Source organism: Gallus gallus, chromosome 2 (assembly GCF_016699485.2).
Source record: "Gallus gallus isolate bGalGal1 chromosome 2, bGalGal1.mat.broiler.GRCg7b, whole genome shotgun sequence".
NCBI lineage: Eukaryota > Metazoa > Chordata > Aves > Galliformes > Phasianidae > Gallus > Gallus gallus.
In genome coordinates, this window is record NC_052533.1 from 102,551,705 (window position 1) to 102,568,468 (window position 16,764).

Here is a 16,764-nt window from a genome sequence, read left to right on the forward strand (position 1 = left end):
TTGGTGTTGGTGGTTTGCTGTGCTTACACATTGGCTATCCCAAAACAACCATCCTACTCATTCCCTAAGCATGGTTCACCTGTTTTGCAGCAAGCAAAGCAGAGGCATCTCCTGCTTTCCTAGTTTCTTTTGGGATTTGGAAGGCTTGGTGAGGAAGAGGCTGTGCTGGGCCTACTCCAGCAGCAGGACTGCAGTACCTGGGTGGGGAAGCTCCTCTGGCACTCTTGGGATAGTAGCTTGCTTTTACCCCCCAAAGAAACAACAACCTGCCTTAATTTAGACTCCCAAAAGGTTGGTTTTTTTTTAATATTTTATTTAACTGGCTCAGTCACAGGTATCCAACCTGAGCTTTGCTGAGGCATTTGTGAAGTTTTCTGTAGTAGGAGTGAGAGGAAAGATGATGGCTCTCCCAGTAGAAACTTGATCAGCTTATTGTTGGTCTTAGTAATAGGGAACTCAAAAAGGATTAACTGAAGTCACCTAGGAATCTCATATCAAGTGTTTGCCAGGATCTTCTGTGAGCAGGAGTGTGAGTATAAGCTGGGATGATCCTCTTCATTTGTACAATGAAAAGAAACTGTGTGTTATTTTGCACTGATTTTCCTCAAGAGAATGAGTTACATTCTCAGTTTTATGGACAAGTTTCTCTGCAAACAGTAACATTTTATTACCATAACATAAGCCATCTTGCTACCTAGAAATAAAGAACATATGTAAAGGAAGAGAGGACTCTTATGAGCCCTTGTAAAACACTTAGGATGAGGGAGAATAACTGCAGTGTTGCTTACTGGGTCCTGAAGGTAGAGGCTTCTTTTAAAAACATCAGAAAGCTGTGAAAAATTGAGACACTAATCTTCATTGATCTCTCGCTAATGTCCAGGAGTCATTCCTCTGCATGCTCGCACTTGCAGCTGACCCTGATCTCTGCTCCCAGAGAACTGATTTCGTTTAAGTCCCCAGAGCCTCTCTGGTTTTGAAAAGCTGCTCCGCTGACTCCTTAAACGGTGCCAGATTTTTGTTGGATGAATTAACAAAGCTATCGAGCCTTCTCTGTTAATTGCATGGAGAGTTTTCTCCGTGACTTGCTTTGAAAGTTAAAATGGCATTATTTCTTCCTCATTATCCTTGTGGAAGGAACCTAAGCTATTCTGATATTACTAAAGATAATCCAGATTTTTGTTTTGTTGTTCTGGGGACTTCCTCAAATTGTGTGTCTGTTTCATAGATAAGACCTATTGCTATTTGGCATGTGTTTCTAGAAGATGTAGTTCCTTTAAGCATGTTCTGCCCAAGTACAGAGAGGCTAATCTGTTGCCTCTGACAAAAAGCTATTTTTATGTCATTATTTGTGCCCCTCAGTAATGTGGTATCAGGAAGCAAAATGATAACATGACACTGCATGAAGTGAAGCTCAGGCAGTGAGTTAACAGGGCTTGGTTTGGATTAAAACATGGATACAGTGTTTTCTCTTCCCTTAGAGGTATGTTTTCCAGCAAATAGGTACACTGGATTTTTATAGAAGCAAGATATGTGACTTACTGGGAACTCACTGGTTGTTAATTTTCAGAGAAATAAAATGAGTGACTACTTGTGAAGACAAGGAAGCAGGGTATGCAAAAGAAAGCAGGGATGAGCCCAGGGCAGCAGTCAAATGAAGAACCTTCTCCGAGCTTCAATGTCAGCATCTCTCCTGCTGTGGTTTTTAAGCATGTTATTTGGACCTCGGTGGAAATCAGCCAGAAAAATATCACAATATAAGCATTTGGAGTTCCATGCAGTCACCATTTGTGGAGCAGAAATTTGATCTTTGTCCTTTTTATCTTCAGTCACATTTTGATTGTGAGGCTAAAGCATGGGGTACAGCCTGATTGCCTCAGGTATCTCATTTACCTCTGAGTGTGCAATGCCAAAAACATCAGCCCTTCTAAAGCAGGAACACAGCTTTCTGTTCCAGGTGACAGGAAGGCCTGCATTCCCTTTGAGGCCTCCAGAAACACTGAGCTTCAGACAGTCCTGTCCTTAAAGGTGCAGAAATTCCTCGTGAAGGCTTACTTGGGCTGTTACTTCTCTGCGTTACAGCGTAGGGTCACTTGGGCATGTATTTTAGAAGCATCAGACTATTATGATACATGTCTAGACTATCAGATGTTATCTGAAACTGATAGGACTCGCAGTTCCCTGTCAGTCCTGAGCTATGTCAAGTGTCCCCAGTGATGAGGAAAGGTTTTGCAGCATAGGTAGAATCTGAGGTGCAACTAGGAGCAAGGTAGGCTTTTGCTGTAACATATTATAGGCAACACAGTCCTGCCTGTAGAAATGGTCTGGTCTGTGCTTTGCATTAATGCGTTTGAGTTAATACTACCTTATTCCAGCAGTGCATCATGAAAGGTAAATAAGAGGTGCGTACTAAGAACTGTTTCTGCTCTGGTTTCTGTTCCCTAGGGACATGAAGTTGGATGGTGGACGCCAGTGCCATTCTACTGGAGTGTGTCTGAAGGAGATCATTGGTCTTGAAGGTGTGGAGCTCGGAGCAGATGGGAAGGTGGGGATGCTTCAGTTCCTACTTCATTAGATTTTTTGTAGTAAGGAAAAAGTAGAGCATAACTACCAACAAGCACAAATGTAAAAATAAATTACAATGTGTGGCATGACAGAGTAGTTAAAGCACAGTATGTACACTGTAAATAAGACCAGCAGAAATTCAGAAAGTGTCGATGTCTTAGCTGTCACTGCTAACAACTTTGCTGATGAAATCTGCCTCTGGCAATGTCTAAGTCTGTAGAGCATTACTGAATCACTCGGTGTTCCCTTGGCCCTAGCAGGAGATATCAGTGCAGAGTGTGTTGTTAGGAGCTTGAAAATAATATCTGGTGATAGCTGTAAGCTGTAATTCTGTTTGCTTTCAATTGTATTCAATAAAATAGATCTTACTTAACATTATCCTTTGTCCAAAGGAGCAGGAGGACATAAACTGGATGAGTTTGTCAAAATCCTAGTGTGTGTTCATTTGAATAGAACAAGGAATTAATGAATCTTTAGGGAAAAATTGATCCATTTTAAACAAATAAGTAGAGGAAAGATTATTTTAATTGTATATGAAAAGTTTTGGGTTTTTTTTTTTTGCTGAAAACCTGATTTACTTCTGATGGTTTTGTTTATCCAGCCTGCTGACATTTCTGGATTTAGAGGCACTAGGTCAGTGCTGCTGCACATGGTGTGCTCACCTAACCAAGTTACAGTCCAGACCCCAGACCGTAAATTCTTGAGGACAATCTCTCTGCTTATAAATAAATTAAGGTTCACATGTTTTATTTGATACCTGTTCTGACCTCCTCATAAACCAGTCTGGAGTCTGAGACTCATTTTTTTTTCTTCCTTTTAATGTTATTGTTTTTGAATAAACCTAGAAGCAAGGTCTGTTACTGGCCAAGAGTGCAAGCAGGGAATTGTTTGCTTTAAAATTAATTTTATCACAAGTTATTCATTCACATGGAGTCCATGCTGTAAGTCCAGGCAGTCAATGATCTGTAACCATTGCTGTAAGCTGGTAGCTCCCTTATGACACCAGTAAGACTTTGCCAGACCAAATCCTAAAGGACAAAAATACCAGAGAAAGTGCTTAAGTTAAGAGGTGTTCAAGTGATTTGCCTCTGGCTGATGTGTGCTAAGGGACCCATATAGGAGAATGCTATTTCAGTAAAAAAAAAAAAAAAAAAAAAGCAGCTGAAGTCTGCTACAGAGAAGGCCCAGTGGAAAAAACTGTCGTATTTGTAAATCTGACCCTTGAGTAGGATTTTGTAAATCCAGTGTATTAGAGCTTGTGTGTGTGTTTGTGGTTTTGTTTTGTTGAAGAATTAATGCATTTCAAAGGCTTTTTTGCATGGATATACTGACTACACTGAAGCGCGTGTAGGTGATGTGTTAATTCATCTGTGCCTAACTATTAAACCAGAAAGTCCTTTGCTAATTTGGCTTCCCTTGCATCGAACTGGAGTGCAGCAGAGGGATCCTGCTCAGCTGGGCTGATAGTAAATCTGTCTATTCTGACTTTCTTTTTAGACTGTTTCATATACACAGTTCCTGTTTCCAACCAATGCTCTCGGAACTCGGAGGAACACAATAGACTCCACCTCATCCTTCTCCCAGTTCCGCAATGCAAGCCATCGTAGCCTTTCTTTGGCAAGAGCTAACAGCACCCAGGGGAGCATCGATGCAGGTAACTTACCAACAAGCTTGTTTTATTATATCTGTGTACTCTGGCAATAGACAATTACAGTGAAGGATTTTTGGTGGAGAGACACTTCGTCTCTGCCAGTCACTTTTGTGCTTAAATTAAGCAAGATACAGTCTCATGCGGTAGGTAACATAGAACTCAGAACGTCTTTCTCCTTGCTTGTTCCCTTTTGTTTTGCAAAGCTGGCTTACGGATCGTGGAAAGTTGAGTAAACACAATTGCTGGTTCTGCGTCATACTGCCAGCCACTGATCCTGCTCAGCATGCCTCCTTGGGTGCCTTCCTACCACAAAAGGCTCATCACCTTCGTTTGCTTGGAAAACGCACAATGGCAACACGATAGCCATAAGCTGAAGGTGTAAATCATACTTTTGACCTTTATTAGACTGTAAGGTGCTGTGTTTCCAAAATTGGGCACAAAATGTACGCCAAAGCACTGTATGCTTGAGATACTTCAGCATGTTAAATGAAACAAATCGAAACATCTCCATAAACAGATGAGAACTTGTTGCTGGGAATGAAATTCAACAAAACTTCCCCACTGACTTTCCTCTCACCTGAGCATGGCAGGGTATGTGGGACCACAGTTGTTTGGCAGACTTTTGGCCTGTGGCTTCATTGTGGAACTTCAAGTAATTGTGCAGTTCCCTAAGCCCTAAGTTCATATTTACTAGGTAATTAATTAGCTTTTGATCTCCTGTATCTTTGCAAGTTGTGTTACACATTACTGAAGTATTTAGAGTTGATATCGTATACAGAATGCTTTTACTCTTTCATACATCCTGCATGAAGATCATTTTGTGCATTACCAAGTTCACAGTTTGCCACTAACATTACGTCTAGAGATTTCTTGGTGTAATAAATCCCTTTGTTATTTTTACCGTTGTTTTATAGGCAGTGACCTGGGAGACTACGTTGAATATGACCCAAATCTTTTAGATGATCCCCAGTGGCCATGTGGCAAACATAAGCGGGTTTTAATATTTCCTTCATATATGGTAAGTGATATGCAAAACTAGGTGTAGCATAGGTAAATGTCGGTAACAGCATTTAGAACGTTGAGGTTGCATTTGGCTGCATTTTAAGAAGATTATTATTATTTTTAATCTACTAATAACAGCTGTTTGAAATGCTTTGTTCTGACAGTTACTTACTGGGACATGTAAAAACAAACTTGTGGAAGTATTACAACAGTAAATGCTTTTGTTACCGCTGTGTTTCATAAATGTTTTAGATGAAAGGCTTGTTGAACAATGCGTTCATTCTCTCTCATACAGAGGAAAATTTATACTTCCTCTAACTGGCATCTATTACAAAATAGGAGAATGCCCATTAGGGTTTTTCCAAAGTCTTGAAACTGCATTGTATTTTGATGCTTATCATTCCCTCATCAGAATAGAACCTCGGTGTCTTGCATAGCCTGTGTTTCCCAGGTATTTACTTCACTATGGGATAGTCCTTCCTTTCATTGCAGCAATTATGAGCAGAATATGTGTTTTTCACCATCTCCAAAGCTGTAATGCAGCAGACTCCTAACTGTTCCTCGATCTCTGCTCTAACTCAGTGTTTTCTGTGGTGAGAGACTTCTGTAGCCTTTTTGCAGTTGCACCAACTTGGTAGAATTCCGTGTGCTATTTTGGCAGTAACGTTGCAGGGTGTGGTGCAGTTCCATGCACGTGAGCATGTATCTGTCTGAATTAGACATCCAAAGCAGAATTAGACAGTGGGGAAAAGCTAGTTATCTTTTTTTTTAATTCTTTTTTTTCTTTTTTTTTTCAAAGTGGTTACTTACTATTACTCTTAACCAACATACAAATAGGATAGGATTTGAAATGTTGCAGTCAGAAGTGTCATTCACATTCTCACTTGGAACAAAGAAACTGCTGGTGTATTTAAAGATACAGTCTTTGCAGGTTCTCTTCTGCACCCTAACTGGTCTTTACTTGATAATAATATTGCTAGGTGCACCTTCTTGAATATAAATGTATTTTACATGTGTCACATAGATTGTAGCCAGTCTCCTTGCTCTGTCTGTTGCACAGAAGGGCTTCACTGAGCTCTGAGGCTGCGTTTGGGTTACAAACCAAGTGAGAAGTTCAGTCAGTTCTTAGCTTACTTTCAGCCAGTTTTACTTTTAAGGTTGTCAACTTACATTTGGCTGGCAACCCACAAAGTGTCACCCTTTTTGTTAGCTGCATCTGGCTGGGAAGATATTTGTTAGGTTTAAATATGGTTATTGTCGTGGACAGGGAGCTGTCTTCCATCAAACAGAAAAATGTTGTTAACTGGCATCCAAAATGAACGTAGCTTAGCAATCATGGTTATGTTTCCAACCTTCTTCAGGCTGGAAGCATGCTCCAGCCAATTTGAGTCCACTAAGGTCACCCAAAGTCTTTGAGGCCATCTCTACTTGGCTTGAGACAGACATGGTTGGGTATGTGGCCCTTCTTTTACATACACCAGTGAACCACAACATTTTGAGGTCTGTGACTGTGCTTGTATTGTGGTCAGCTGGCTGGGGCTTTCCCCTGTGAGAGATGTATAACTAGATACACTCATGGTGAAAAGCGATCTTCAAGGGTGACTATTAATATCATTGTCATTGTTTGTTCCTTCTGAAGGAAGGCACTGATCTGAGAACAGACAGAAGGAAATGAAGTGCTGTGTTTCTTTGGATGGTGGGAATGGCTGGCACGAGCCAAGAGCTTTCTTGTCCAAGATCCAAGATTTTGCTGTGATGCAATGCAGGAGCTTGACAAGGAACCAAGGAGCGGGTGTTTGTTCTTCAGCACTTGGCTGAGGGATTTCACAAGGGGCTGGTGCTTCCTTTATTGACAGAAGGGAGGAAAGGTCATGCTGGAGTGTCCCGCGAGCCTGCAGGTTTAAACAGGCTTTGACAGCTTGGGTTGCATGCATTGAGTTGGTTAGTATTGTGTCCATCTTATGCTATCTGGGCTCAGCTTGTGTTGCCACTCCCTGCAGTTCACACTGGTGTGAACAGGAGCATAACAGGCTGCAATTTCAAGGCGTTTTCTTTCCCAGATATAAAAATATTCTGTGAAATGACCACAGTGCTGTCATCCTGCTGTACAGAGCTCCAAGCAACCTGTGGCCCCAAGTGGAATAGTGCTTCAGCTGCTGCCTCCCACGAGCGCCCGAGCAGCTGAGAGCAGCTCCGGTGTCAGCACTGTGTGTGGAGAGCTGCAGTTTGTAATTGAAGTTTCAGTTCTTGGCCAACGTTTAACATTAATGTTTGGCAGCTGCAAGCTGTTGGGTTTTCCCCCTCCTCGTAGATGTCAGAGCAATTAGCAGAGGAAGGTGAGTGACGAGGATGTGAACAAACAGTGTGTTAGATGCTGAGCTGCAACAGATTTGCATGGTGCTGCTGGCTGTAGAATCACTGAATGCACAGATAGGGCACCTGAGAACCCACCATCTGCTTGCAGGCCAGGATCGCTCCTCTGCTACAACACTACTGAGATTTACATGAATTCTGCTTGCATAAATACTGCAGGCTTTATCCCGAGGCATAAGACAGACAAAATGTGTGGTCCTGCTTGGCTTTTAGTCTGAAATAAGTGCAGTTAGCACTTGAGCCTGTGGGACATGCTGATCCCTCCAGTTTTGTGACTGGATCACTCACGTTGGCTTTATGGTCAGCAGAATTAGTGCCAATTTGCAGAGCATTTTTAACTGCAAGTCCTCAGCTGGTTCCCAGGAATAGCAGAGCTTCCTCTTCTAAGATAGCTGTGGGGAAGGAAAAGTGCTTTTGGATCGGTCTTCTTTATTTTTTTGCAGCAAAGTTCCTGGCTTTAAAGGCCGTGCACTTCCCCGTTGCATTTCTAAAAGTGATGCCCAAAAACAGCCTGATGAACAAATCAGAAAAGGCAGTTTAAACAATTGTCCAGCACAAACCCCACTGCTTCTGTTAATTGCATTAGCCATATGTAAATTCTGGTCTACCCCAGAGAAATTATTTCCCTTTGTACTGACTTTGTAGGAGAGTCGACGAGCTCTGCTGCAGTATAAACAGAAAGAGGTAGAAGAATTCATGCTGGGGGAGGTGGGGGGAGGGAAACATCATGTCATGGCTAACAGATGTCTTCCTGGCTGATACTGCTGAAGCAGGAATTCTTGCAGATCCTTAGAGCTCCCTCAAATAGGAACATTCACCAGCTACCAGGCAGAACAGTGACTTCTTCACTAGTGTCTCACATCAACCGGCGTGCAGCCAGGTGCTGCAGTGTCTCCCTTCTCCTCCTGCATTGTTGTGAGCAGAAGGAAATGCTTTCTGTGCAGGAGGAGAAAACTCACTGTGCAGCGTGCATGAGGCCAATCCCCACGGCTCTGGTTCTGTTGCTAGCACAAGAGTGTGTTCACATGGCTGCTCTCTGCTGCCAGGACTTGCAGGAAAAGAGGAAAAGCCCAGATCAGTAGCAACTTGACTTCGAGTGACCCTTTTGTAACAAAATCCCTGCAATATCCATCTATCCGTGTCCAAGGGATACACTTGGAAGTTGGGTTTTGGTCCTTAATGACAGTTCCAGTGCATTGCTTTAATTATATCAAAGCAAATTGACAGCAAAAAAAATTGTGTTGGAAAAGGCTGTAGGGCTCGTGCAGCAGGCTGGCCATCAGCTTGCATCTGCCCAGTGAAGCACCGGTGTGGAGCGCAGCCAGGCTGCGTTATTAGATAGTGGTCTTCCAATCCGGTTTTAAAATTAGAACTGCTCGCCGTTCCATCCGTGTGGTCTGACAAAAGCCCTGCGTGATGCTGGAGTGCATTCAGCCTCTTGCTCCTCATTGCTGCCTTTCACAAGGAGCACCAAGGTCAGGAGTACTCCACTTGCAGGCAGCGGCCTTTGGCATCGGCACCGTATTCCCCGAGCTGCTTCCGTAGATATAAATTAAACATCTCCAGATTGCTTTCTTATCAGCTGCTGGCCTCGTACCCAAAAGTCTCAGGGAGCAGAGGATTGCAGCGGTGGTATATATTCATAGTTAAAGCCAGTGCTGTATGGATTTGATGCTATATTTGGCTGAGGCTCCAGTAAGCGTGTATTTTGTAACAATGGAACACTGTATTAACTGAGAACGATTTTGGGGTGTTAAAAGGATAAAATAAACTGGCATCCTTACATGCACTCAAAGAAGGAGTTTTCAGATGGTTTGCTTTGTGAAATTCTCAATATTTCAGTTTAAGGCCTTCGAAAATTAGTAACTTTTTAACAATGGAAATGTCTTTTAGTCTTCCTTTTCCTTTTTTGTGTAGTTATTATTACCATTATAAAGGAATGACTCCTATTTTCCATGACTGTTTTAAGCTTCTCTAGCAGGATTTCCCATATATATGCATACTTAGCCACCTCCATATACATTGAGTTACAGACAGTTCACAGCTACATAGCTCATGTGTGGCATGCCCTAAGGCAGTACAGAGTCACTGGCTTCTCCTCTGCTATGTGGTTGAGAACTTACCACTGAGCTACTGACAGTCTGCTTAAACCTGATGGACTTGTGTCTGCTCTCCCTGCAGTGCATTTATCAGAGGTCCGAGGTAAGGCAGCTGAAGAGAATTCATTGTATAACTTCCTTTTATTCACCTATTTTACTCTGATTTTACCTTTCTTAAGGGGAAGGTAGAGGCACCCAAGTCTAGGTCATCTTTTACTGGTAGCATGCCAAAGTAGGGTTTATTTTCAACGCTATTTCGTCCTGCCAGTCTTTCCAACCATTTCAGGCATCCTTCCTCCTCCCGTATTTAGGAAACTATATATACAGCTTTCCTGTGAGAAAGCAGCTGCTTGAAAATGCGTGTGAATAACACAGAAGCTAACCTCCAAGTTCAAAACTGCCAGCCATGCAAAAAGTGTGCGGAGCAGAGCCCTCAGCCCGAGCATTCATCATGTTGTCCAGGCATCTGTCAGCCGCCATCTATCAAGGCTTTCATTCGTCTTGTGCAACTCCCATCACCAAACTAAAATATACATCTGCAGATTTGTATACAGAGAACGTGACCAGAGCTCACAGAGGAGTATTTCTGAATACTAAAGTGAAACGTGTTCTGTGCGAGCAAGCTGTGAGAAGCAAGACAGACGAGCCTGGATGACAGAAGTTACAAACATGGGAGATTAGAGTGTTGGGGAGAAGGGTGGGTCATTCCCAGTGCTGCGCTGGTGTATGTGACAGCCCTGGCAGTGCAGAATGCCTAACTGCTAGGGAATAGCGTTCTCTGTGATTGAGAACATTTGGATGGAAGAATGTCATAACGTCATGCTCCTTTTAGGGAAGTGTTTGCAACCCCTTGATAAAATGTGGAGCATCGGTGTTGTACGGTGCTCCTGTCCAGGCAATCCAGAGCTGTTCCGGACAGACAGAACTCTACCATGCTTGCAGTGATGTCTTTTTGATACAGCAGCTTTGTTTGTCACTCCCAGACAGCCCAAGAGAAATAAAGCAGGGAAGAGGAAAGGAAGAGGAAATGCTGAGCAGGAGAAAAGGTGGCAAACAAAAAGGTCAGAGCACTCCCGTTTCAGCAGTAAGGTCCCAGCTGGCCCTTGTGGGTCACTAGGACACCCTGGCCATGCTTCTGGCCTTGTGCACGCACTGAGGTTTCCTCCAGCCCATCCCCTTTCCTGCTCCATGGAAGGATCAGTGCTGAGCGGGCTGCAGTGTGCAAGCCGTGCCTGGGGGATAGGACAGACAGAGGATGCTTGAACAGGTGAAGGGGGAGCTGGGGCTGGGATTTCTCCACAGCCTCGTAGATGCACGGTGTGGCAGTGAGACCGCTGCCCCTCTGATGGGCGGCATCCCAAATTTGTCATTTCTGTAGGCATCAGCTGGGCAGGGGGCGTTCCACTGCTCAGGGACAAGTCATGCTTCTGCAGCAGCTACCAAAAAAATTGTGGGAAAAAAGAAAAGCAGTTGCACAATTGCTTTTCCTGAGAATAAGGACAGTTAGTTGAGCTCTCCAGCATGGCACTGACAAGATGAGACAGCTGCCTTAGAGCCAGCGTGTTCAAACATGCTGCTGTTACCCTGTTACATGAATCAAAACCAGCACACACTGGCTTTCATCTGGATTTCATTATTGTGATTTATATCGTAGAGACTGTTGTCTAGCAGGAAGCAGCAGTATTCAGAGTTGGAGGGGGGAGATCCTTATCGCAGATCCTTATCACCAGCACAAAATTGACAAATCTCTGTGTTTAAAAATAGTTGTACCTCCTTTCCATTTTCAGGTTTAAGCTGTCTGCTTATTCTCAAGCCTTTGAATGTTTTACTTTACTTTTTTTTTTTTTTTAAAGAACCTTTTTTATTACAAAGAATTTATATATTTAAATACAGGCAGTTCTCCTGGCAGTCGGCTGGCTCAGAGGACTCCCTGGTAAAAGCAGAGCAGTGTATAAGGTACCCATGAGACAGCTGCAGGATCACATATGTGTCTCATCATAGAATGGCTTGGGTTGGAAGGAACCTCAAAACCCACCCTGTCCCACCCCGTGCTGTGGGCAGGGCTGCCACCCAGCAGCTCAGCTGCCCAGGGCCCCATCCAACCTGGCCTTGAGCGCCTCCAGGGATGGGGCACCACAGCTTCTCTGGGCAGCTGTGCCAGCGCCTCACCGCCCTCCGAGTGAAGAATTTCATCCTGACATCTGACCAAATCTCCTCTCTTTTAGTTTAAAGCCATTCCCCCTTGTCCTATCACTGTCTGCCCATGTAAAAAGTACATGCTAGAAGTGGAGGCAAGCACAGCCTGCTGGCCAGCATAACCTGCAAGCAGCCCTCCAGCTGGCTCTGCAGGGTGCTTGGGCCCTCTCTCTTCAAGGTGGTTCCTGTCCTGCACAACCCATCCATGCTATTTGGTGTTCTCCTCTGTACAGGGGGAAATGATGACCTGGAAGGAGCCAAGAGCAGGTCTGCCAGGAAGACCCGTGGTGGCTTTGTGGGAGATGATAACTAAGATAAAACTAAGGAGCTCTGTGGTAACAGAGAACAAGCAATGAGTAGTTAGGTTTGCAGTGAAGCTTGAAACAAGGCGTGGTATAGCTTTGCAAATTAGCACCAAGCTCATTCTTTCCAGGCTTGCCCAAGACAACGAAAAAACACTGATAGTATACAAAATAAACTTCGGACTTAGTAGAGGGTAGCCTTGCTATACTCAGCAATCTTTTGAATCTGTAAATAAGTGAGTGAGGCACAGACCCACATTTCTGTATTTCAAGTAGCAAATGGTGCTGGTCTAAATAATGCTGTATAGCTTTTCTCAATAGTCCTCTTGCAGCAGTACTAGGAACATCCCTGTGGTATCACGAAGAACTCCCAGCATGTCTGTGTAAGCATCAGAAGCACACAACTGATGGTCATCTTGGGGAAAAAAGAAAAAGAAAAGACAAGGAGTAGGCAAGTAGGAAACGAAGTCCCATGGAAAGAAATGAGAGAGGTAATCAGTAAGAGTTTGTCCTTCAGCTGCTGAGGGCTGAGCCCTGCAGGGCTGCAGTGGGGCCTCCTACAAACAGGAGACTGCCCATTCAGCCAAATCTGCACTTCCTTCTGCCTTCATTAGTCCTCGCAACAGGCAGACCCGTACATCCAGGTGATGCTTTTCTCTTCTAGCCCAAGCAGGGCAGGGTTTCTCCTCTCCATCTTTACATTTCTTCTTTTATTCAGGCATGGTAGCAAGCTGCCTGCCTCGGCCTGAAGACAGAATATGGATGTTACCTTCAGAGCACCGTGGGGACTGCCTGGGCCTGTGCTCTGGCTCGTACATACACATGCAGGGCAGCAGGGTTGGCTGTAGAAGGTTGTCGTGGCATTCTCCTTTTTGATGGTTTCTTATAACTGGCGGCTCTCCTTCATAGGGCAGAATTTTGTAATAAATCATCCTCTTTACTGAGAAAGTTTTGGATTGGTGCTTAGGATGTAACTGTGTCAGAGGGGGCTTGCAAGCATTTATACTTAGCAGTGGGCAGCTGTTGTGCTTGATACGCCTAGCAGAATTACCTGCCAAGATGTCACGGGGAGCAATTTATCTGGACAAATTATGCTTTTCACACTGCAAGTCAGATAGCTGAATAGCCCTCATTGTTAAAGGTATGTATGACTGTAACAACTCCATGCGCCAAGAAGTTGGCTTTTTCCTCTTCATTATAGCTCGTTTGCCTCAAATACTGCTGTGAGCTATTTAAGGGAGAACCACAGTCTGCTTTCTTCTAAATTCCTGTTACTACCCCTTATTTCAGTACCGTAGGTCTTAAACAAAATGCAGGACAAGTTAGTTGCCTTTTGCTCTTCTTCATGCTCATATCTGATCCAGCCATGGATGTAATCAGATAACAAGAGCTGTCCAGTTGCTCTCCAAAGCCATTATATTCTCCCATCCCCAAACCCTTCCATATTTGATTACTGGGGAAAAAAAGAAAGAAAAAAAAAAGCATATTCAGTTGGATCTTTTTGGCTGATTTTGATTCCCATGAGTATATAATACAGGGAGGTTTATTCTTCTATAAAGGCATAACATGGTGTGTTTTGCATGCCTTTTTCTACCTCTCTTTGTTTACAGTTAACATAATGTAGTTCAACCATAAACAGAAATTAGAAGGGAAAGACAAACCAGGAGCTGGATACTTGGAGAATGTGTTGTCTTCCGTGCTTCTGTACAAGGTCAGAACAGCCAAAGCCAGGAAGAGAGTTGGCACATTACTAAAATGAAGGGTTTGCTGTTGTTTGGCTGATAGTTTCAGGCCAAGTGAGTGGTGGCAGATGGTTTTGGCAAGGTGTTTTCTGCATGAAGACTGAAGGAATGAGAGAAGTGCTGCACGCCCATAGCTGCTGCTGCTGTTGGCACGCAGGATGGGCCAGGAGGACCCTCTACTAAATAAAGAAATTCTTAAGGGGATGAGAAAAAAATCATAGAATCATAGATTTGCTCAGGTTGGAAAAGACCTTAAAGATGATCAAGTGCAACCACAACCTAACCATACTACCCTAACTCTAACAACCCTCCTCTACATCGTGTCCCTGAGCACCACATCCAGACAGTTTTTAAACACATCCAGGGATGATGAAGAAGAACAGGAATCTCGAGGTAAAGGAAATAGGCTGTACACTTTTAATGTTGTTCTAACTCAGTGTTTCTGTTTACTTAGTATGTAGCTTTCGAGAGTGTTACTATATTCCTTTCTACTGAATTACTTAATTTAGGCCAATTACCTATTTTGTCATAAATCTAGGATACAGTAGTCAAGAATTTGTGCCAGCAGTTCCTTTGAGCAATCAGTTTGAGACTGGCAGTATGTTTCAGAGCCACACACAAAGTCAGGTCATCACATCAATTACTGTGATAACTTACTTTGGCTTAGCAAGAATTGTAATGTGGTTTTATCCACCCACATTTGGCTTACACTCATTCTCAGCAGTATTTGCAAGGCTCATAATAAGGTATGTGCTGTTCAGGGTTTGTGCTGAACACTCATCTCTGATTTCAGGTCACCCATTCTGATGGAGCAGTTGCAAGCAAATTGTTACCTTAATTCAGACTTCATTTTTCCTGTCTCTGAAATCATTAAGACTTGACTGGTGCTTGTATGGTATTTCTTGCTCGCAGGGACTGAGTGATCTTGTTTGTTATAAACTACATGAATGATTTTCTCTCAACCATGTGTTGCAGACCACAGTCATAGACTATGTGAAGCCATCAGATCTCAAAAAGGACATGAACGAGACGTTTAAGGAGAAGTTCCCTCACATCAAGTTAACCCTCAGTAAAATAAGAAGGTAGGTTGCAAAGCTCGGTATGGCTGCAACATAATACGGCTGTCTCACGTTGCAGTGCAATTGCTGTTGTACATGAAGAGACACACAGCACTGATTGATTTTCCAGGAGCAGTGACCTGCAAAGGTGCAGAATAAGTCAGATGATTGCTTTGATGAGTGGGCTGAGAAAACAAGATAGGGGACTATGCAAACATGTACCACTCAGGTGTCAAGCTTTGCCTATAAGAGGATGAGGATGTGAGCTGTGCTTGCACTATGCTATCAGATCCAGAAAAAATAGTACAAAAGAAGAATTCAGACTTATGGCCCTTAGCTTAGGAAGATAATGAAGAGGGAGAAATGTTGATTTTTGCTTCTTGTGCAAAGAGCATGGCCAGAAGCAAAACAAGTGATGAGTTTTACTGCAGAGTTGTAGTATTTTGTCACTGTTTCTAGTGTAGCAGTCCGTACCTACTGAAGTAATGGTGATTTAATGTGACTGAAGTGGCCAGAAAGATACTGATTCCTATTGCTCTGTAACTACTACAGAGTTCTGCAATGCATAGCAAGTCTGGATTTGACCAATCATAACCAACTGCAAGGCTGCATATAGATCACAAGCAAGCAATCCATTGTTACTATGTATATTATTGTTACTATATAAATTATGTATAGCTTAAGACTTCCAACGAAATATTTTCACAAAAAAATGTCAAAGCTCTTCAGTTACTTCTGCAGTTTGATACAACTGTCTGTTGGAGGGAAAGGATTAAGTCAAAACAAGCGATACAGTGTGTCCCCAAAATAGAGCATAAACATACCTGCCCAGTAAATTGCACTTTTCCTTTCCATTTGACTAAGCAGGAATCTCTGAAGTAATGACTCTTATGGTGAAATGAGTAATGCTTTAACATGCAGTTCACAGCATACTTGTCTGATCTCTTTACTCAGCTTGAAGAGAGAAATGCGCAAGCTTGCTCAAGAAGAATGTGGTTTTGAAGAGCCCACGGTAGCCATGGCCTTTGTCTACTTTGAGAAGCTCGCTCTCAAGGGGAAGCTGAACAAGCAGAATAGAAAGCTTTGTGCTGGAGCCTGTGTTCTTTTAGCAGCCAAAATTGGCAGTGACCTCAGAAAACACGAAGTCAAGCATCTTATAGATGTAGGTATCCATACAGTTCCGGTATTCTCTCTGCATTAAGTGCCAGTGCACGGTATATACAGGCCTGCTTATCAGTAGTCACGCTTTCCTCTAGGTATTCAGCTCTCCAGCTAACTGCATTCCTTTATTTTACATGGATGGGGAAGTAGGAGTGATCAGTGTCATAGCAGAGGACCAAGAAACCCATTTGATGTGATTGAACACCCTTGGTGTCGGATATTTTGAGGTCCGAGATATATCTCACTATCATTCTGTCAATACAAGTCAAAAGTTAACCTTCAGGAAATTCATTCTGCTTTCAGTTTTATTTTTAAGAGTGTCAGTAAAGACTGTTCTTTGAAAGTTAAATGTAGATAGTCACTTGGGAAGAAATCTAACAGACTACCAATTTGTATTATATTCATCAAGTTAAGCTTTAGGGCAAGTGGGTATGGTTTCTATTAGATACTTCACCCTAACTTTTTTTTTTTTTTTTTTTGTGGAAGAAGGTGTTTGGTCTTCTACCCACTCCATATTAAAGAGTTAAGAAACAGAGGGGTGTCTTATTTTGTAGTACGTTTGCAAGCACTGAGACACCAATCTGGTTTAACACAACAGAAAATCAGTCTCAGAGCGGA

The 16,764-nt window shown here is 43.0% G+C and overlaps 2 protein-coding genes across 10 annotated transcripts in view; one reads left to right on the forward strand and one right to left on the reverse strand.

The window, feature by feature from the left end:
• The window catches only part of CABLES1 (Cdk5 and Abl enzyme substrate 1), a 68,505-nt gene that overhangs the window by 47,773 nt on the left and 3,968 nt on the right, over positions 1-16,764 (forward strand). For all 4 annotated transcript variants that reach the window (XM_015278006.4, XM_025147894.3, XM_025147895.2 and 1 more), the window contains 5 exons: positions 2,443-2,542; positions 4,060-4,216; positions 5,128-5,231; positions 14,903-15,009; positions 15,940-16,147. In XM_015278006.4, coding sequence (XP_015133492.2) covers positions 2,443-2,542; positions 4,060-4,216; positions 5,128-5,231; positions 14,903-15,009; positions 15,940-16,147 — 676 coding nt within the window. The remainder of the gene's footprint in view (positions 1-2,442; positions 2,543-4,059; positions 4,217-5,127; positions 5,232-14,902; positions 15,010-15,939; positions 16,148-16,764) is intronic.
• TMEM241 (transmembrane protein 241) overlaps positions 1-16,764 on the reverse strand; it is a 99,928-nt gene that overhangs the window by 12,299 nt on the left and 70,865 nt on the right. The window lies entirely within an intron of this gene.